Source organism: Ambystoma mexicanum, chromosome 3p (assembly GCF_040938575.1).
Source record: "Ambystoma mexicanum isolate Mex_15411 chromosome 3p, UKY_AmexF1_1, whole genome shotgun sequence".
Taxonomy (NCBI): Eukaryota; Metazoa; Chordata; class Amphibia; order Caudata; family Ambystomatidae; genus Ambystoma; species Ambystoma mexicanum.
The window spans coordinates 730,202,683-730,225,460 of NC_090925.1; the positions used below are offsets into that span (position 1 = coordinate 730,202,683).

Sequence of the window (22,778 nt, forward strand, 5' to 3'; positions counted from 1 at the left end):
AGTGGCTGTGTCGAGACATCACTGAAGACAGGGAGAGCCTGTGATGAGAGCACAGACCGCGGAGGAGTCACGAAGCAGAGAATGGCTGTGTCGGGACATCACTCAACACAGGGAGAGCCTGTGATGAGAACACAGACCATGGTGGAATCACAGAGCAAAGACTTGCTGTGTAGGAACTGTTGGGAAGGAGGGACGATCATCCCGGACCCCCAAACGCTTTCAGGTGAGGTACAGGCCTGGAAGTGTGAAGTAGGGACTTGGGGAGGTTATAGGGGCCAGGGGGTGTCTACAGGAGGGTGGTGCATGCTTCGGCTTCAAAGTACATTGGGAATCAAACGCCATCTTAGATAGTAGTAGCCATATTGAAATCGAGGCCTAGCTTTGCGCTGCAGCCAGGGTCGCAGGCCTGAGCCACAAACGTGGAAATTAGTGTCTGCATGCAGGCCAGAGCAGCAGAGATTCATAGGCCCTTCATTGTCTCATGTTGCCAGCATTCGTATCCCAGAAAGAATGCGCCCTGCAAAGCCACAAGGGGGTTGAGAGCTCTCAGCAAAAAGCAATCCCACGAGAAGGAGGGTACGAGCCTCTGACGTTCCCCATCCCCACTCTAACTTATAGCGCCCGATGCCCCGTCCCAAGACCACCAGCATTCCAAGGTACCAGTCAGTCCCAGACGACGACCATGAAACTGTTAGACCCCCAGTCGATCAGAAAATATCAGAAAGCAGTGACCAGTTGCCTTCACTATAGGTCACGTGATTTGTGTTGCGAAGTGTCGGCAGGGGCAAAAAAACAAATTTAAAACAAGGGTGGGGAGCTTTGGACAGGCGCTGATGTGTCGGGAATCGAGCGGTAGTCTGTTAGATACAATGACCTCGAAGTACTCTCTTAGCCTTAGGTCTGCAGTACCAGGTGCACATTAGGTTAGAGATAGAGCATGTATTGTTTTTCTTCGCAGAATGACCAATTAATTAGAGCTTCATGCCTGATGACGCGCAAGGAGGAACCCACATGAAAGAAGATGGACAGAAGGGGCTGAGTCCAATGGCCTGGCATCCCATAAGGAGCCTATGTATATATAGCCTATGTATATGTATATATATTATAGCCTATGTATAGTGTCTCAACAACCAGCCATTTGAATTTGTACATTATGTAATTTACGTCACTGATGACGCTGTGTGCCTTCAAAAAGGGTTGTTCGTACTGATTTTGCCAGAACGTTCCGCTGCAGCTGAGTGCTTTGCTGGCAAATCTCTATTTTTGTGGAAATAAAACCTTGTTCTCCTTGCAAGAGGTGTGCTGGGCCTTTTTCCCTAGTGTTGTGAGCATTGAGGTGCTTCTCTTCATTTTTGGTGACCCCAACAGGATCTCAGTGACACCCGCAAAGACAGAGGCTTCCAGGCCGCATCTATGTAGGGGCTTCACCCACCTGCAGTGACCAGTCCTATGTGTGCAACCCGCAGTACTGTACAGGAGCCATTTTAACAGAATTCCTGTCTGCTCTTTGGAGTGAGGCGTGGCTCCTAGGAGGGTGCAGGCCGTTATTGGGACCCTTTGACGGAGAAGCTCGGGTCAACACTTACATGTAAGTACACCTCTTCCAAACGACAACAACGGGGCGTGCGTTAGTGGGGAGATGCAGTATGTGTGTGTGAAGGGAGAGTGTGCAAGGTCACATGGTGAGTTTTTGTATTTTGTATTATTATTATTATTATTATTATTATTATTGAGGAGATAACGAGGAGGAAAACAGGAGTGTGGGATCCTTTACGAGTAAGGGGAGAAGGTGGTGCCATTTTTTTTATCTCGTGATAAGTGGATACAAAAGTATGAGCTCTGTTTAATTAAAGAGCTTGGGTTACTGTGTCCAATATATTCCAGGTGGGGGAAGGAGGCAGAGTAGTGGTTGTTGTTTTGGGTTATTATTTTAGTTTATTGTTTTAGTGTATTGAACTATTATTGTTAATTCAGTGGAGGCCAAGGGAGGACCTGTGGATGTAGTGTGAGTGTGAGGTGTGAGGAGTGAGGAAGTGTGCACCGAGTGGGTGGTGTGGGGACAGGGCGACTGGAGGTGGGAACGGAGGACTGGTAGTGATGGTCATAATAACATGTGTGTGACGCATAACTAGAAGCTCCTTTTGAAAATAAAATTGCCAATATGGGGCTAATGACTCCGCTGGAGTATATGTATAGTGCACTGCCATTGTACAAGGATAAGACAGAGAGGTACCACAAACAGTAGGTGGCAGAGACCCAAGGGGGGATGCCCCACCCCTGGTCAGAGCAGGGTACTAATAACAACAGAGAGATATTAGAACATATGAGCATGTTCATAACTTCTAAATATAAAGGTAAACAACTGCAGAAACAAAAAGAGATTTTAGTCTTGTGGAAAATGGTAGAGGATATAGAGGACACCACCGGGTGTACACCCCAGCATGAAGATAGTGCCACCTTAAACATAGTGAATGCAGCAGCACCAAAGGAAGCCCACATATAGAGAGGTGCTTTATCCGCTCGCTGCCCAGCCAGCCACGGGATTCACAAACCCAACTTATGTGCCCCTGCACACCACCGCACTAGCCCCATATCGACCAACACCGAACGCTGTCACTCCGCGGGTCAGTAAATCACAGAAGGAGTTAGAGGAGGCATTAGCCGCAACCCAAGCTGAGTTGGCACAATTGAGGGCAATGAAGGAAGGGAAGGGCAAACCGGGGTGTGGGTTGGAAGAGTGGAGGGCTGGAGACATTTTATTTAGACTGGATATCACCGCTATCAAGGATGTGTGTGCTGAGAAGCACGGTAGTGGCGATCGAGGGGCAGAAAGCACAGGTTATGGGACGGTGAGGTCAGACAGAGAAGCACATCAAGAGGTGCAAGAAGGAGGATTGAACAACATGGAAGAGTTTGAGGATGACGAAGGGGGGCAGAAGGGGCTCTGGAAATTACACCAAGAGTAGAAAGTTTGGGGGTGAGCGATTGAGGAGCAGATTTGGATGAGTAGCAGTGGCAAGGAAAAAGGGAAGTGATGGACGGAAAGTGAGGCGAGGAGCAAGAACTCAACTGCCGTTATTGCATAAGGGACCTCGAAGGGCGCAGTATGTGCTGTGGGCTTAGATGGATAAGAATAATTTGATCAAAGCGCACCCGCCCATTACTGCCGGGGCTGCGAAGTGGATATACACATTTGAAAAACAGACAGCAGGAATTTCTTCGGCGGTGGGAGACATGAAAAGTTAACTTGTTGCAATTGTGGGAGATCAGGTTGTGGACGTGTGGATCAATGCAGGGTATCCAGGAGTGAAGCTACATGACGATGCGCACAATGGGGCCCCTTTCAACAAAATTAGAGCGCAAGTGTGGGACGCACTGCGGCAGGCGTACCCTGACACCGTACTTGCAGTCTATAATGCATTTCACCATGGGGATTGATGAAGACGCCGATCAGTACATTTTAAAAGTGCAGGAGATTTGGAGAGTGGAGACGGGTGACCAGTGGGACAGATCAATTCCTCTCTTCAAATGTGTTATTAAGAGGGGATTACCTAGGGAAGTTCAGAAAGCGATCGACAAGATAGTGAGCATAGGGGTGGGCTGCTATTCTGACTATAATTATACACCACTGTAGAAGGATTAAAGAACAAGAAAAGGAAACAGCTCAAAGGTTGCAGGCACAGGAACCGAAACGGGTGCAGAAAGAATTAGCTACAATAGCAGTGGAGGGGGCGGCGATGGCAGGCACTGAGGCAGACTCAGTGGAACAGGTTGCAACGCACATAGATGTGAAGATAGCAGCAGTTTGGCCAGGTGGAGGACAGGGGCAGTGGGGCGGCAGACACCCACAACAGTATCCTGATTGGCATCAAGGAGGTCAGCAGCGAGGTAGAGGAGGGTTCCAAGGGTGCAGAGGGGGGTTTGGTGGAACAGGACCCCAGGGTGGCATGAGATCATCCCAGTGTTGGAGCTGTGGGAAGTGGGGACATTTTGCAAGAGAGTGTAGAAGCAGGCGGGAGTGGGGTATAACCCATACACTCAACCTGCCCCTGCACCGCCACAGCCAGGTTAATTACCACCCCCGATGTTCACCTCCATACCCTATGAGATACACCAGGCCTACACTCAGTTACCACCTCGACCCCCACACATGCAGACACAAGCACTGCCTAATGCGCAACCACAAGCGGCCCAGCAGAACCACCCGTACGGAGGCCAAATGCCACATCCAATGCCGTGCCAAATGGAATGGTAGCATCTTACCGAGGGGTCAGCATCATGGGAGGACATCCTTTCACTTTCCCAGGTACCAATAACATACCCTGTGAAGGCAAATCCCTGAACGTTCACATCAGAGAGAATACAACCCGCTAGGGAAGAAAGGCCTAAGTCGATCTTGTAAGGATAACAAGTTTCTGCTGAAAAGTACTACAAGCAGAATCTTATAAAGCACAACATTGTCATACATGAGGCAATACATAGGGTCAATAGCCCACGCGGCTGGTTGGTTTTCGCCTATACAGAATCCATCTGCCCCATAAGGGATGCCAGGACATTGGTTCCAGCCTGATCCGTCCATCTTCCTTCACGTGGGTGCTGCAGTGATCATCTTCTCATGTAGAGGGTCAGAAAACAAATTAACTATACTGCTACAGTACAACTACTTTATCATTCATACTGTTCACTTGGCAGGCCTTAAGACGGACACAAAGGAGGTTCTTGGGCCCTCTAACCTTCCCACACACATTTCACTTACTCCCCTCCGTGCCATCTGGCTCCAACGTCTCCACCCTCGTTTTGAACTATAATGTATCCCTCCCAGCATCTCGCAATACAAATCACACGATTGTCGCTTCACAATGCACCCTGTCCGTCCTCTTTGAATGTCTCAGGACTTGTTACTTTGAGGTTGGAGGTCAAAGGGCACCTGGTGCCATGGAATTCAGAGGTCCTACATTTTAGTCAGTTATATGGGCTATAACTCATGGTTCCCTGGTGATGGGCCAGGTCATACTTTGGCCAGTGTGAGATAACATGCACACCAGGTGCCGGTCTGTGATCATGGCCTTGTAGAACACATTCCTCTTGAGTAAAAAACACATCTTTGCAACACTGTTAAAACAATGAATAGGCGTTGTGGTGGTTGGGGGTGTGGGCTGTCCTCCTGGGAGCTCGGTCATGGCTGGAGATTTCCCTCGTCTCGCAATTTGGGCTTAATGCATGCAATGCCGCATTTACTGCACAGGCCTTCCCTATGGTTACTAATATCTACGCAAAATAGCAATGCTTAGGGTGCCTTATGCTGTACTATGTGGATAGACTATATTTGGTTATACTGAAGTAGAGTCCTGTTAAAGTGGGAGGTGGTCCTCTCACCATCACTCCTCCCCACTTGGCCCATCATAGTGCTTTGAATGCATCTCACCTCACTCTAAACCACCCAGGGGGGTAGGGCGGGGCTGCCCCCTTCCCAACACCTGATTAGGACAAACCACAGAAAGCTCTTGCGTTTCCAGTCCTGTCCATGACTACCCACCCTGCCGTTGAACCCTTGGTGGGCGCTGAGATAGGTGATAAGCAATTCATCATTATGGTTGACAACAGTGCCACTAAATCATGCATCAGTGGGAGAAACTTCCCACTATGAGGTGAAACTCTCGACATGCAAGGATTCCAGGGGCTGTCACCACGGTTCCCTACACAGAAGAGGTAGCAAACAAAATAGGAGGAAAAGTGGTGTGTGCACCCCTATTGTACTCATTCTTCCCTGATAATTTTGTTGGATGGGATGGGTTGAGCAAACTGAACATGGCCAGCCCCTTTACAGACCACGGGGTGCTATGTGCAACCCCAGGCATGTGCGCCTTAAGCACAATGGTCATCATACAGGCCCGGGGTGGAGAGGTGGTGGTTCGTGGCATCCCCGTGGATCCGGGTATGTTTGAGCACGGGATCACGGTTTTACTTGATGCGGTGCCCCAGATTGGTAAGGCATGTTGACAGGTGCCATCAGATTTCATCTTCCGACCCGTGGTGAACCCAGAGCTTGTGGCAGGAATGAAACTCTCTAGATTTACAGGGTCTGGTTGTGTCAGCTAAAAGGATTGTTGTGGTGGGCACAGACTCTGACGGGTGCGAGTGGCATACTCTATTGTGCATTGACCCAACGGTGCCTCTCAAAGAAGTGACAGATGCAGAATTGTGTGAAGATTGGGTTGATGATGGAGAGATTGTGTTAGCAATTTGCATCCCCTGCGTAGACAGCAGGTTAGCATGCACCAACATGTGTTTACTCCCTCTGTCCCTACAGGCCATTCCAACCCCCTCTGGTCCCCCTGTGATGGTCTGTGTGCCCCCCCTTCGCGCACACAGGTGTCTGTTTTGCTTGATTCTTCTACCCTGCTCCCCCCTGCCTCCTCCAGCCTACTTCTGCAGGAGTCTGTCCGGATACATTCTGGTTTCACCATCACTGTCTTGTGGCCAATGCTGGATTTGACTTTCATGGACTTCATTGAATCATGGTGTGTCACCCTTTCTGAACTCTCATGCTGAACTTCCTTTGCATCTTGTACTGATGGTGGCCCTGAATCATGCTGTTCTCATCTTCATCTTGTATCCTGGCTTGCAACATTATGTTTTACTACTGACTTCTGCAATTGTATTTGCTATCCCCTCTTGCTTCTCCATTCTTTTTGACTGCTTACTCTCTGTTATCTCCTCCTCTTCCTTTCTCCCTTTACCTATCTCCTACCGTTACTTTCTTCTATGCACTTAGTGTATCAGAATCGTCCCTGGACCTACTATGATAGCAACCTTGTCTGTCTTCTCCCCTGCCCCATGCTTGCCCCCCCCCTCCAACACTATCTGAAATGTCGTCAGGCCCAGTACGATAGTCGCTTGTTTTGTTCCTCCCCTCCCTTCCTGCACCCATCTCCCTCACCTTTTGTATTTCTCTGGCTCTACCAGAAAGGTTGTCAGGCCTAGTATGGTAGTCGCCTGTCTGTTTCCATTTCCTTCCCACTCTCCCGCTTCCTTCATTATCTATGTCTTAGCTCTTGCACTATCTGAAATGTCGTCAGGCCGAGTATGATAGTTAATTTCACATCCTTACTGTTCATGGCCTGTAAGAATGTCATTGTATTTTCCCTTGTTCCCTCCCTTGCCTTGAAACGCTTTGAAAAACATTGTGTATAGGCACTATATAAATAAACTATCATATATCATACCCTTGCACCCCGATTTCCAGTACCTCACTGTGTTTACACATAGGGGGTGCATTTCGAGCACACAAGATTGCCTCAGGGGTACTGTGAGTCCCCTAGCATCTTTAACAGCATATTGCATGCTGACCTAGGGAACATTCAAGTGCCCGGCACCATCATTCAGTATGTTAATGATTTGCTGGTGGTAGTGACAGTGAGCAGCAGTGCCTGAAGGACTCTATCATCCTCCTGCAGCTGCTGGCATACAAGGGTACAAGGTAGACAAGGTGAAGCAGCTATACTGCCTTCTTGTGGCAATTGATATCTGTCCATGGGAAGAGAATTATACCCGAACGCGCCGCCTCACTGCATAGCACTCCCCAGCATAAAACTGTCAAAGAGATGCAGAAATTCCTAGGGTTGAGTAACTACTACCGATCATGGATTTTAGATTACGCTGCATACAACAGGACCTTATTGCAGGGCCTAAAGGAGGCTCAGAAAAAAATAACATAAGCTTGCATGGACAGAGGACATGCTCAACAGCTTCAATAATCTGAAAGAGATCATTTTCCCGGCCCCAGTGCTGGCTACACCTGATTACACTCAAGAGTTTTACCTGTTTTCCCTTTCCGGGCACAGACCACGGTGGAATCACAGAGCATAGAAGTGTAGGGACATCACTCTATACAGGGAGAGCCTGTGATGAGAGCATAGACCACGGTGGAATCACATAGCAAAGACTGGCTGTGTAGGGACATCACTGCATCACAGGGAGTGGCTGTCATGAGAGCACATACCACAGTGGAATCGCGCAGTAAAGAGTGGATATGTAGCAACATCACTCAACACAGGGAGAGCCTGTGATGACAGTACAGACCACAGTAAGGGCATTTCAAAACCCTTTGTTACTTTCAGGCAATTTTCTTCTCTTACCCACCGTTTTGCTCTCCCTCAGCATTCTGCACTAAACACCCAGTGCCCTCCACTCCTAAAGGAGGATTGATTGAGGTACTCACGCGGTCTGAGGACCCTCCTCTGAACCTTTGCCTTTCGCTGCATCAGTCACGGAAGAGCCATCCCTCTTCTTCTCGGCATTGCTGCTCTTGCTGCTTGGAAACTGCGACATGATCTCATCTGTGGTAAAGACAGGAGGCAAGTGAGTGTCCAAGTCACGGGGGAACCGTGCCTCCTCCAGCATCCAGCTGAGCAATGATGCGGTGCCCTGCATATATTATATGCAGCACAGCTTCCTTCATCTGTGATCTAATTCATGGCTGGTGACCCTCTGATATCATATGTGGTCTGTAGCTGCGCTATTAACTGTGGAGCCCTGTGGTTTAGGTAAAAGCAGTACAAAAAAACATACAAAAAGGTCATCTCCCATGCCACATTAGATTGAGTTTGCTATAATGTCAACCCGACAATACTTTGTTTGATTTCAAAATGTATTTTATTTATTCATTTACCAACTAATAAAAACAACAAAGACAACAGATAATACAAGAATACCAAATGTGACCACCATATAATAATTCATATATAATGTCTTTTCATCAATCAAAAATTATAATACATACTCTCACATTCATCCATTCATCCTATCAGATAGCATCACCTACATACAAATAGACTGTAATGCAATGAATAATGCCAAAACAGTCATATATGCAAAAATAGCGCAAGTAAAGTGCTAAAACAATTACTATGTGTGCAAACGATGCAAGTACAGTACAAAAGGTTTATAATTATTCCAATCTGATGACTGCAATTAACGGGTCTACGGTACACAAGTGCAAAAGTGCCAAAGTGCCTCCTGGATTTCATAAACCAATCTCTCAGATTAAAGCTGCAAATCACTGGTCTTCTTGAGTTGGTTTCCAATTAATAGTTGGCCTACTCGGGTTTTTGCTGCAAGGCTCTAAGTGTTTCAACAAGCCCAGCCTTCTTCAGGGCAAAAATTCTGTTTGGAGTGAGGGTTATGAACACAGCCTGTTAATTAAGGAGCGATGCTTCAAGGATGGTCCCATCAGCAGCAGGCCGCAATGTGCCCGGGTGTGGCAGAAACCAAGAGCAAGGGACCGGGAGGGCGAAATGGCTTAAGCTATGTGGGCTTAGACCTGCATCCGTTTATTTTCTTTACAGCCGGGTGAGCAAGTTCAAATTGTGGACTCACAACCCTCTACCCCATCTTGCTCTAAAAACACTTCAATTAGGCTCAAAAGTAACAGGCTGTGTCTCTGCTGTATAAATGGTACATTCCTTCTCGCTGTGTAGCCAGAACCTGTATCCAATTCAGCTTGGTCACTGCAGTGATCCGCGGTGCCATGTTCTTTCAGACGGCTTGATCTTGCAGATTAGCCACACAGTCAACTGATAAACTGTGGCTAATCTGCAAGATCAAGCCGACTAATTCCCAAGTGTGGTAGTCTGGCAAACACCCTGCGGGAGTGATCTAACATGCGACAAACTGTGTAACTCTGCTTCTCAAGATAGGTAAAAGCAGTGGCCTCTGTCCACTGAAGGTATAACATGTGGCTGCATGTACTTGTTCTATGATATGTGTTTCCTATGTATCTGTGGACTTATCTGCACCACTAGTTCACTGTGACAGAATCTGTAGGCACAGAATTCCTGTGACTATATCTGCGGCTTCCTGTGATATATCCAATGGTCCCTCTATAATTTCCTCATAAACATGCGGTTCCCAGTAACCGCAACGTCAAGTCTGGCCTCTCTGTAAATGCGATATGATATGTGTGCCCTATGTATCTGTGGACTCATCTGCACCTCTATTTCTCTGTGACAGAATGTTAGGTGCAGAATTCCTGTGACTTAATCTGTGGCTCCCTGTGATATAGCCAATGGTCTCTCTATAACTTGCTCAGAAACATATGACAGTCACAAGACTCTGCCCTGCACTCTGGCTGGGACAAGCCTTAGGTGAATCACCAGTGAAGGCAAGTGGCAGCGCGTCCCACCATCACACAGCATCTGCATAACGGACTGAGGAGGGTATCAGTCTCCATGTTGTTCAGTTATCCATCTTGCACTGCAGGAATCGATATGTATTGCCCAGGCTGCTATAGAGCAGTGGCAAACGTTGCCTACCAGCTCTGTGTGATTACCTTCTGTGAAGTTAGGCAATTGAATTTGGTGTTAACTTGCCATTCAGAATTATACATTTTAAACATTTGAACATATTTCCACGTTGTGCTGTTTAATGGTTTGTGTATTTTAGAATGCTCCAGTGGTGCTAACAATGTATTTTTTTGTATTTTCCTGTGATGTCATTGTTATTCAAAGTATTATTTTTGAAAATTTGAAAATCCTACATCTTTTTGGTCAGGGAATGTTGACAAGTATGTATCCGTGGCTCCCTGTGATATATCCAATGGTCTCTCTACAACTTCCTCGTAAACATGAGGCTCCCTGTAGCCCCGCCGTCATGTCTGACCCCTGTATGATTGCGATATGTTATGTGTCGTCTGTCCGCCTTGGATTTTACAGCAACGGATGCTCTTCCTGTACACGTGGTGCACCCTGTGGACTCCTGGCATGTGTGAAGTCAACGTTTTCAACTAGGAATAACATGAGTTCTCGCTGTAAGGCTGTTACTGCAAAGAAAACCCTGGAAATGCGTTGTTGCCACAGCCTATAGTAGTTTCAAGAATCCTCTTTACCCGTCCATTACGTTGCCTTTTGCTTCATCTGTTTCAAACGGTACATGCTCTTACTCTTCCCCAGCAAGTCATGAAGGCTTGTACTCGGCTGAGCTACCAAAAGAGGTCCATATGCGTCATATATGCGTCAAAGTGAGCGAATAACTAGCAGGGTTGCTGTAGCATAATACGAATGGCGCGTAGCAGTGCTTGCCCTCTCTCTTCCACTCCAGTCTAGTCAGCAACTTCCTGTCGCAACAATATCATCTGCCAGCTCCAGGAACTCGCGAGAGCTGTGGCTCTCCCTCTCTGTGGTGTTGCTATAGTCTGTGAAGGATTGCACTGGCCAATACAACAATGCCAGAAGGGAAGGCCAGACAGGCCGGTGCAGGCCACTTGTGTTGACCAGTTGAATATCTTAATTCGTGTAGCACAGAGCAAGAAGGTTTGACCAACACGAGCGGTCCAATGTGCTTTAAATCGTTCTACTTGGCATAGATGTCACCATATGTGTGCCTCCAAATACTACTCACGCCGTTTTGACCAAAGTTATTTTTTTTAAAACAGTGATTCAACCATGTAGGCCGTCTTTTCTATTCTTTGTCCACAGGCCAAGTTTTTGGGCCAGGCCAAAACTGAATCTATTGCCACTCTCTGCCTGTGTCATAACTTGTACCTTCCTCCCTGATGACTTAAAGTGAGTACTGTACTCATGGCATTATAGGTTGTGTGACTTCTCTACCTGTGATGTTGAACTGAGTGGCGTTCAATTCCTGCAAGAGTCGGTCCAGTTCGCACAGTCCCCCACCGAGCACCGATGAAGGGAACGGGGGCTGCTCCTTCACTTTGGGGGACTTGGGCTTACAGACGGTGCTGCGGAAGACAGAAAAACATAGCGCCATGAGTCAACAGCACTGCCGAAGATATGTGAGAGACAAAAGGTGCACAGTTGAGTTATCGGAAACCCTGATGGGATTGTGAGGGAGAACATTTGAGAAACTAAGTTAATGAAAACATGACACGCTTGTAAAAGAGGAAAGCAGAGTGGCTGTGAATTATCAGAACCAGGCCCAGTCTGTGAGAGGGAAAGGCAGAGTAATTCAGTAATCAGACACAGGGAGACTCTAGCAGAGGGATTTAGTTATCAGTTCTAGGTAGTGCCTGTATGAGGGAAACACAGAGCATATAAGTTATCAGATCCAGGGAGAGTCTGTGAGAGAGGAAAGCAGAACAATTAAAAATTAGATTCTGTGAGAGAGAAAGCAGAGCAATTAAACATGAGATTCTATGAGAGAGGAAAGCAGAGCAATTAAAAACTGGATCCAGGGAGAGAGAAAAGCAGAGCAATTAAAAACTGGATCCAGGGAGAGAGAAAACCAGAACAATTAAACTAGTATATGTATGGAGAGTCTGTGTGAGAGAAAAGTAGAGCAATTAAAAATAATATTCTGTGAGAGAGAAAAGCAGAGCAATTAAAAATTGGATCCAGGAAGAGTCTGTGAGAGAGAAAACCAGAACAATTAAACGAGTATATCTATGGATAGTCTGTGTGAGAGAAAAGCAGAGCAATTCAGTTATCCGATGCAGGTTGAATCTGTGAGAAGGAAAAACAAAGCAATTTAGTTATCAGATCCAGAAAGAGTCTGCGAGAGAAAAACAGAGCAATACAATTATTAGATTTAGGGAGAATCCACAGGTCACAAAAGCAGAGCAATTAAGGTTTTAGATCTAGGAGAGTCTGAGAGAGAAAAAAGCAGAGCAATTAAGTTCTTAGATCTAGGAGAGTCTGAGAGAGAGAAAAGCAGAGCAATGAAGTTCTTAGATCTAGGAAAGTCTGAGAGAGAGAAAAGCAGAGCAATTAAGTTCTTAGATCTAGAGAGAATCTGAGAGAGATGAAAGCAGAGCAATTATGTTGTGAGATTCAGAGAAAACAAAGCAATTACATTATTAGATGCAGGGCGAGTATGTGAGAGAGAAAATTTGAGAGTCTGAGTCAATGGCATGGAATGAGATTCCGTGATAAAGAAAAGCAAAGTGGCTTAGTCACCAGCACTAAAGAGAGGCTTTAAAAGACATGAAGAACTGTGTGTCATTGAGCACCCGAGTCACTGGCACCAGTGAGACTCTGCGAGAGAAAGTAGATGGGTGACTAAGAGATTGGAGAGAGTCTGGGAATCACTGGAATCACTGGACAAGGAATCACTGGACAAGAAGAGTCTCTCGGAGAGACACGCTGAGCTGCTGTACTCCTATTATCGGCTAAAAGGAGAGTCTGGAAGAAAGTAAAGTAGAGCCACGGCGACCTGTCGACAAAATGGTGCCCCGTGGAAAGTGCCTGAGAGAGAGAAAAATTGAGCCGCTACAGGCCGACATCGGAGAAAGTTTTTCAGGGAAAAAAGTCAAACAACTGTGTTGTCAGAAAAGTAGAGCCAATGTCAGTTCCTCTGCTCTAGGGAGAGCCGTGACAGAAAAAGTAGAGTGACTGTGAGTAATTAGCACCAGCGAGAGTCTGACATACCGGAACAGGGAGAGTATGTGAGCGAAAAAGCTGATCCAATGGGAGTTGACGAAACAAGGGAGAGTTTGAGAGAGGCAAAAGAAGAGCAACACTGGTGGGCCATTAGCGCCAGGGTGATTGAAAGGCAGAGAATGTGACTGGCGGCCATGATGGCGAGCCTTGCAGGGATAGGAGCCTCTGAGGGCCGTTAGTGGAAAGGAGAATCTGTGGGGGAGAAAAGGGATTGACTGTGAGCTAAGAGAACCAGTGGGAGTCTCAGAGTAAAACATTCAATGAAAGTGAGTCATGAGCATCAGGGAGGGTCTGTGAGGGAAAGTGTAGCAAATACGTTCATCGTCATGAGACAGAGTCTTGCAGGGTGAAGCAGAGTAACTCTGTGGTGGTGGAAGGGGGGGGTCATTTATAAGAGAAAAGGAGAAACGTTCTACAGAGTCTAAAGACGGAAAACAAACAGAATGAGCAAGCCGTCGGTGAAAGAGGCAGCCTTAGTGAGAGAAGAGCAGAGCGACCATAGCTCATCATGACTGAGGAGAGTCTTTGATTGGGAAATTGAGAGAATGTGTAATTCATGAGTCCATCGTTTTAGAGTACACTCAAAAAGGAGTCCCACTACCACACTGCAGCCATACAAGAGAGTTTTGTAAACACCCAGTACCCCTTACCACCCTCTGTACTCGCTAGAACACTCTCCGCCCCCTACAAGATCACACCCGGGTCTCTTTATTACTGCCGCCCGGCACCACAAGGCCACTGTGCAGTCCACTTTACCCCACCCGGGCAGCGATTACCTGTACAGGTGATCCTTGTCTCCCCCTGGGCAGGATGCCGGCTCAGCAGACATGGTCACCGTTACAGCCTGAGGAGAGAAATGCAGAGTGGTGATCCATCCCGAATGCAATACTTCCACGCAAGGCCGGGACTGCGCTGACAACTGCCCTTTAGGGAGCGGGGTGACTTGGCGACATGTCAAAGACATGAGTGCATAAGTGCAGGGCAAAGGTAGTGTACAAACATGTATGCTACCTTTTGCCCTGCCCTTTTGGACTCTGGCATGCAAATGAAGTAAACGCTGCCTGCCGTGTATGAACGGGAGGCAGCGTTTACAATGGATCCCCATAGGGTCCGCCTGCTTTTTGGTGGCGCATAAAGCCAGCAGACCACTTAGGGATCCCCAACATTTACACTGGTATGAAAGTGCATGCTGGCACAAATGCTGGAGCATTTATATGGCATAGAAAAAGGGAGGCGGAGGAAATCCAAGTTCCGTTCCGCCTTTCCACCATACAAATGAATGAAAAAGGGGTGCGACGTAAGAAACATGCGTAAGAGCCTTATACAAAGCTTTCACGCATGTTTCTTACATTACAGCCCAAATGAAAATGAGCCTCTGAGTGTCTTCATGATGTTGGGTGAAGGGGTTTGAAGTGATCTTTGAGGAAGAAGGCTCAGCATAGTTCCATTGGGAGGTTGGATCCCTTGATGGCAGAGGGAGTACAGAGCAAATGGACGAGGAAGTGGGAGAGGTAAAGGAGGCTCTTGTGGGCGATGAAAGGAACCAATCCCGTACTGCTTTAAAGGATGGAGTGGTTCTTTTCCACTTCTGAGCTACAGAAGGATAGATAGGAGACTTTACCATAGAGTGTTCTGCAGGATTCTGGCTTTGTCGCGTCTCAGAATGTAAATATGAATGCGTTGGTTTTGTTTGTCATCAGCTCAATCCTGGCTGCATTTTAGTTGTTTTTGTTCTGTGGAATATCTCATGGTATCTCCTTGTGTGGGCTTTAGCAAAGGTTGTGTCTTTTGGGTGTAGAGTTTTATTTCCAGCTGTGTTCTGGCTTCTGGCTGTGTGTTCTCATTAAGTCGGCTTCAGAAGCCCTCAACCATGTGGTTGCAGATCGGCTAACAACTCGTGTCTCTTTAGTTGGGATGGGGCTAAGGTAGCTAGCAATTTAGTGATGTCATTGCATCCGGTTGCCAGTGCCAACAGTGGGGTTGCCTCCACTCTGCCGAGAACCGGGGTCTGGTGAATCAAAATCATCGCCAGATCGCTGAGCAGGCCATATGGGCCAAACAGGGTACTCTAGGGTGAGATCAGGAAGTTACGTTGTCTATGTTGACAATAAAAACATGGTTCAGGTCTTGAGTGTGGTTGGGTTGTCAGATTCGAATCTTGAACCCACAGAGAATAACTGGGTCGATGGTGTGACCAGCTATGTGTGTCAGTGCGGATGTTCGTTGGCTAAATCCTGGAGACCCCAGGTTGTCCAAAACCTTCGCGTCTTGTTTGTATCATTGGGCCTCATTACAAGTTTGCCGGTTCGGTAGTAACGGCGCCGGTAAGGTACCAGCGCCGTTACTACCGGACCGACAAACTACGAGTTCTGCTCGCAGGTGCCTTTCCGCCCGCAGGTCTGACTTGGCGGGGGTACCGGCACCCGCGAGCAGTGCATCCGGCTTCCCCATTCCCCATGCTCAATGGGAATGGGGAAGAACATATTCTGGTGCCCAGGAATGGGCAATTACTGGGTCCGCTAGGGTCATTATATACTGGTAATTGCCCATTCCTGGGCACCGGAAAAATGTGCAAGTTTGGCGGGAGCCTGCCGGTTTTACCGGCAAGGCTACCGCCAACCTTGTAATGAGGTCCATTGTTTCATCCACCCAGAGTCTCCCGTCAGAACAACCCCACATTATAGGGACTGTTCTTGGCTGGAACAGGGGTGCCTTCTAAGACGGTGGGTCTATATAGGTTTCCAGCGGATTATGGCCATTACAAAGGAGATATTGGGGTACACAAGCATACTGTTGTGATATGCCCAAACCAAAGGTAGCTGGTGTAGGTTAATTTGGGGTAGGTCATGTCCTCTGTGTGGTTTACTACTATCCCTCTCATGGGCTAGGTGATGTGAGTGTTATTTCATTTGGGCAGGCCGTGCCCTCTGCGTGGTTTACTACTATGCCTCTGGATGGCCACGTGATGTGAGTGTTAGTTCATTTGGGGCAGGTCGTGTCCTCTGTGTAGTTTACTACTATTCCGCTGGATGGCCACGTGATGTGAGTGTTAGTTCATTTGGGGCAGGTCGTGTCCTCTGTGTAGTTTACTACTATCCCTCTGGATCGCCATGTGATGTGAGTGTGAGTTCATTTGGGGCAGGTTGTGCCCTCTGCCTGGTTTACTACTAGTCCTCTGGATGGCTCTGTGATGTGAGTGGAGATGGCTGTTGCAGAAGGTGCGAGCACGGCCTGGGAACCCGGTCCCTGTCTGGTCTAGCATGCTACAGCATTATTCCTCAGCAACGTGTTTAACAGCAAGACTATTTCACTTGAATCCTCCATCTCTGTGTGCGTCGGAGAGTCAGCAGCGAGTTGGCTTCAGTCACACCCGTGGTCCCTCTGAGCAAGTTCTGACTGAGCCAGGGGAGGCAGGAATGTTTCAACCTTGGTGTTAAGCCGACAGTTGTCTGGGACTGGCAATGACATCGGAGTTTGTAGCGGAGAGTGCAGAATGCAAAGTCTTCTTCCCAGAATGCTATGCTGCAGCCCCTTGGCCAGCAGGAGCAGGTGCTTCGGGTAAATGACAAGGCCCAACCCAATCAAGGGAATGGAGCTTGTAGTGGAGGCCTTGCACACGAGCACGGGTGTAGATGCCAGGGAAAGAGAGGGGGGGGGGGGCTAAGACGTCAGCCTTATTAAGATACACTCGAGCACCATATTACGCCGACATAAAGCCCACAGAAAGCATAACAGGCCTTGTCATGATGGCGAAGAGTCAAGAAAGCCCCTTTCTTCTGCAATTACAATGAGTGGGAATAAGGTCTATTTCTGAGCGCTGCTTATTTCTTAGCAGTGTTGTTTGCTATAGTAGGTAACACTTTGCTTTCTACGCGGGAGGATAGCTCAGGCGACTCGAAGCAACACAGGTTCATCCCCCGGGTCCGCGCTTAGAAACCTCCGGGTATTCAGCGCGTTATAAATAACCAAATACACTGCACTGAACATGTATCCTTTCCTATTCATTTTGCCATTAAAGCTCTACTTGTGTGTTGATAAGGGTCCTCTGTGACGCATTCAGTATTATGGTTTGCGCCAAAACTGAAATGACCTTAAGCCTGCCCAGCTGAGAATAAAAAGGGTGTTCTGCTGGCAACACCCAGCGCAGTGTTCTGAGATAAAAAGGTTCTAGACACTTTTTGGTTTGGGGTTACACCCTCACACAATGGTTCCTAGGATTTTGCATGTACTAAGATAGCATCAACGCCGTGGTGGGCGGTGGTTCGGGGGGGGGGGTGGGCGCGGGTGGCGGGTGTTCTTGTCGATGCCATCAGAGAGTTTCACTGCCAGCACTGCCATGTTTAACGACCACAACTTTTTCCATTTGTTCTTTTTTTAGGAATACTACATAGAGTTGTAAATACAACCGCCGGATGTTAATGAATGTACAGCACGAGAATTGTTCAGAGCAGGGGTCTGCAACCTTTGGCTCTCCAGATCTTTTAGACTACAACTCCCATGATCACTTACCTTTGGCTATACTAGCTAAGGCTGATGGCAGTTGTAGCATAAGACATCTGCAGAGCCAAAGGCTGCAGATGGCTGGTTTAGACATTTCAAACAGTGATGACCCTCAAAAGTCCAGTTTAATGTAGCAAGTGACTACGTTTTCACCTTTCGCAGAGATTTCTTAATGGATTATATAAAAGGTTGTTCTTGTTTAACAATGACCTTGAGTGCGTCTGGTGTGCAGAAGGCTCCTGCGCTTACATAACACTTATTAGTTTGCCAGACACACTAAGAGACCCGGATCTTCTAACTCATCCCCTAGTGCAAAAGTCTGTAACTTTTGGCTTTCCAGATGTTTTGGACTACAAGTGCCATCGACCCTAGCCAGCACAGCCAATGGCGAGCAGGGATCATGGGAGTCATGGCCCAAAACACTTGAGGAGCCACAGGTTGCAGCCCCCTATGGCTTGCAATCGTGAGTTCCATTAACCCAGCAATACATCTCTTCCACGGCCAAGGCCGCCAGACGCAAATGCTCAACACCCGTAAAATGGGTTGCCATCTTACCCTGCCCACCACTAGAACACCAACGTCCACTCTAGCCCCTAAGAAGGTTGGATAACTGCTCCTGCGTCCTGGTGCGTCTCTACTCCTTTGCAACTTTCCGCAAAGTAGTCAACTTTGCTACGTGTATCATCTATGTTGAGGAAACCACTCGCTAGTATTATGCGCGTTATAAAAGAACAATTATAATCTATAACCTCCCACATCACTCGCCCACTTCCCGACTCCGCCTTTGTGCGAAGTGGGTCTCCGTGCCAAATTGATCACTGCCTTCTCTACAAATCTGTCCATGGGGTATCCCTTCCATTCATGCACAGGGATGTGTATCCCTTGCTACTCCCCCTCCTTCTGTCGCTCCAAGTCTTTCCTTAATCCAACCAACCCCTGTGCACCCTGCAACACTTCCATTTCTGCTACTTCACTCTCCTTGCTCCTCTCGAGCGGAACTCCCTGCCCCCAATACTGAAAGCCAGTCCCTCTATACACAGCTTCAGGGCAGCCCTGAAGAAGGAATCACAGATTCTTGCTCCGTCTGCAATACTCTATACGCGCAGTACTTTTGGGTGAAGTACTCTCCTTGCCATTAAATAAACTCAAATGAAATAACGACAAATGTCAACAAGCAGTCTTTTGTCGACTTACCTGTAGGATCTGTAGGAAGCAGTCTTACCTGTGGGGCGCTATAGGGTGGAGGGAGGGGTCTCTGATCTGAGCTGTCCGTCCGCACACCATTCGTCTGGGGCACTTGGTTGATGTGACTGAGGTCTACGCGGGAGCTCCTGGGAGAGTCGGTGAGGAGCACGGGCCGCTTGGACACATGCGATGTTGTGTTCTCCAGATCTGCCAACAGTGCATCTGGGGGGGGGGGGAGAAAAGACAAAATGACTAGTACTGTCAACATTGTAGAATCACTAGTACTGTCAATGTCTAACCACAACTGTTGGCCTTACCAGTCATATCAGCATGCAAAACACCTGAGCGGACGCAACCAGCCGACAAGGGCCCGCAACAGCTGGGGCTTGACCATACAGCAACTTTCAGCCAATGCTTATTCTAACAATGGCTTATTCACAGAACAGCAAAGCCGATCCCTAGACAGCACACACCTGATACAGAAAGGCTAGCATTACCAGCGACTTCCCTAAAGGAAATACCACAGCCCACTTTCAGCCGGTGCTAAAGCTAGCCACACGTGCTGGAGGAGCCACAAGAGACTTTGCCACACCTATCAGCCAGCATCAAACAGACCAAAAAGTGCTGAAACCACTAGCAGCCTCAGCATGTAACACAGTCAAGTGCTGAAGTGTTGCACAAGTGTGAGTTCCACCAGCAGCTGTATCACATAACACCACAGCCGTATCTAAGGTAGTGCTGACTCGACCCACAATTGATGGCACCAGCAGCAGTTTCTCCACACCTCGGACCACAGCCAGCTTTCAGCCGGTATAGAACCAGACTCCGCACACCCGGCTGCAGTTGAGGTGTACACTGAACACCAACTAATCACTGACTAGGTGGGGGCACTAGATTGTCAGAGACACCCCCCACTCAGGTGAGGTCTAAAGGAGCTTCACCTATGTGATTTGGGCAGTGCGCCTCAGTGGGATGAGCTGAGGCCCTGTTTTGTGAATCATGGACCCATACATGGTGAGCTGCAGTAATGCTTGCCTCACACTGTTGGGGACAAGAGTCACAGCATGGGCTGTCTGGTTAGCTGCCAGCATTGAGGTTACTAATCAGATGCCAGTGCTAGGGGCAGAGGTATCTCGTTCACTACCAGCTTTGCCATCAAAGTTTTTGGCTCTTAGGTGCCTCCTTAACTTCCCAAACTGTCGTGGTAGAAGGTTGGGTGCATCGCTCTCAGTGGGCTGAGGTGAAGGGTGTCTGCTCTGGTCCAGACTTTGGGGACAGACTTAATGCGGCTGGCTGTCTGCTTGACTTTCAGTGCTGGGGGAAGGGAGGATAGCTCAAGGGCAACGTGTTTGTCTTGGAAGCAAGCTAACACATAGCAACACAGGTTCAAATCACGGTCTCACGCTTAGAAACTGGTCTCTTGGCATTGTGCTACACTGTATGTCTACCAAGCAACGCTTCTTGCCAAGCCACAGCATTGTAGTTCTTCCTTGGTAAAAGAGGTGAGCTAAGAAAGCTCAAAGAGTCTCTGATTTGATTTATCATTGATAGCTATCCAACAGTTGGGCTGCAATGGCACTTTGGAAGTACAATCATTGGAATTACCTAGCTCTAGCGTCTCGCCACAGCCAGTGAAAGCGTGGCATTGGGAGTAAGATCATTGGGACTACCTAGCTCTGATGTCTTGCTAGAGCTGATGAAAGCGTGGCATTGGAGGTACCATCCTTGGAACTACTGAGCTCTGGTACCTCGCTGCAGCCGGTAAAAGAGTAACATTGTGAGTACCATCCTTGGGACTACCTAGCACTATCTAGTATGTCACTACAGCTACTACTTATCTAGAGTCTTGCTGCAGCCAGTAAAAGAGCGACTTTGGTAGTACCATCCTTGGAACTACCTAGCTCTAGCATCTCGCAACAGCTGGAAAAGGAGTAACATTGGTAGTGTCTTCCTTGGGACTACCTAGCTCTAGTATGTCACTACAGCTGATGAAAGTGTGATATTGGGAGTACCATCCTTGGAACTACCTATCTAGCATCTTGCTGCAGCCGGACAAATGCGTGATATTGGTAGTACCATCTTTGGGACTACCCAGTTAGCTCTAGTGTCTCACTGCAGATGGCGAAAGTGTGATTTTGGGAGTACCATCCTTGGAACTACCTATCTCTAGCATCCCGCTGCAGCCGGTCGAAGCGTGATATTGGAGCAGATGGCAGCACTGCGGATGAGACATTATGAAACACGTATTAAAGTTGATAGTAAAGCCTACAAGTCAACCTTTCACAAGTAAAATCTAACTATTACGAAGTCAATCAGACTGATACTCACATGAATCCATCCAATGCTCGTTGAATAGATCGAGGTGCTCCATGGGGCCCCCTTGTACCCTGTGAAGGACCAGCTTAATCAGACTTTGGCAGCCTGCCAAGTGGAGCAACCAACAAGCAGGATGAAGAAAGGGCAGAATGTGTCCCCGCTCCCTGGAATAACCCCAAAGCTACCAGCAGGCCCCTTGCGTGCGTCCTGTCAAGCCTATGCCCAAAAGAGACCCTGCCTGTGCTGCTGGCGACTCCTGTTTTGCAGTGAAGGCCTACCATGCTCTTCCTCCACCAACTGGAGGACCAGTCCATACCATCCCGGCTAAACGGGACGCAAGAACATTGGATCTAAATCCGTGATCCTGATTCCGAAATCCCCCTTCTCATAACACCCTTCTTCAAACCAGGCAGCAAATGGATAATCGTAGGTGAGTTTAACCTGGGTTTCAGTGATCACACCGATCATAAAGCCACCACTGTGGCCCAAGACCTTCATGACATGAACTTCACACAACATGTCTCTGCCCCCACTCACATGAAGGGGCGTACCCTCGACTGGATACTTACAACCAATTCAATCATTGACATCTCTCTCATCAGCCCAGTCCCGTGGTCCGACCACCACCTGATTGAATTTAAACTGCACCACTCTAACCACGAGAGCCACCCCCGACCGGCACCCACCCAAATCCTAGCAAGAAGCACCCGCAAACTCACCCATGATATTCTCAAACCTACTCTAGTCCCCCTCATTGAAACACAACCTCCCAACTGGAAGAGCCCCATAGCCCTTGCAAGCCACTACCATTCTAGCCTTCTAGATATGCTAGACCAACACGCACCCTCAAAAACAAATACCTAAAACCAGCCAAACCTACTAACATCTGGTTCTCAGATGAATTAGTCCAGCTCTGTAGACAGAAAAGAGCCATTGAGCACCTACACAAGAAATACCCGACCCCCAGAAATGCCTCACTCCTCTCCGCCACCTCTAAGACTTATAAGGATGCTATAATCACAACCAAAGCTGCCTCTTACGATAACAGAATCAGTTCGGCCAGTTCCAACACTAAGGAACTCTTTACCATTTTGTGCGAAACCCATGTGCTCCTACCACCTTAGTCAAACCTAACAAAGGGCCTCATTATGAGTATGGCGGTAAGTGGTAACATTGGAGGTAACTGAATTACCTCCAATTTTACTACTACGCCAAATTATGAGTTTTGGCTTTGAGTGGAAGATTTACCTCCGGCAAACACCTGGAGGAAAATCTTGCCACCCAACGCCAAAAAATCAGCAGAATTAGCTAAATTACCACAGCGGTAATTCAACCACGGTAATTCCACAAAAAAGCCCAATTGGGTCCAATGGATTTACATCA

General features: G+C 47.8%; 1 protein-coding gene across 1 annotated transcript in view; it reads right to left on the bottom strand.

Moving 5' to 3' along the window:
- TGFB1I1 (transforming growth factor beta 1 induced transcript 1) overlaps positions 1-22,778 on the bottom strand; it is a 196,467-nt gene that overhangs the window by 57,661 nt on the left and 116,028 nt on the right. Inside the window, exons 2-5 of the mRNA XM_069651591.1 lie at positions 19,117-19,301; positions 14,171-14,238; positions 11,607-11,737; positions 8,222-8,339 (exon numbers count right to left, since the gene is read on the bottom strand). Of these exons, the coding sequence (XP_069507692.1) occupies positions 8,222-8,339; positions 11,607-11,737; positions 14,171-14,238; positions 19,117-19,301 (502 nt within the window). The remainder of the gene's footprint in view (positions 1-8,221; positions 8,340-11,606; positions 11,738-14,170; positions 14,239-19,116; positions 19,302-22,778) is intronic.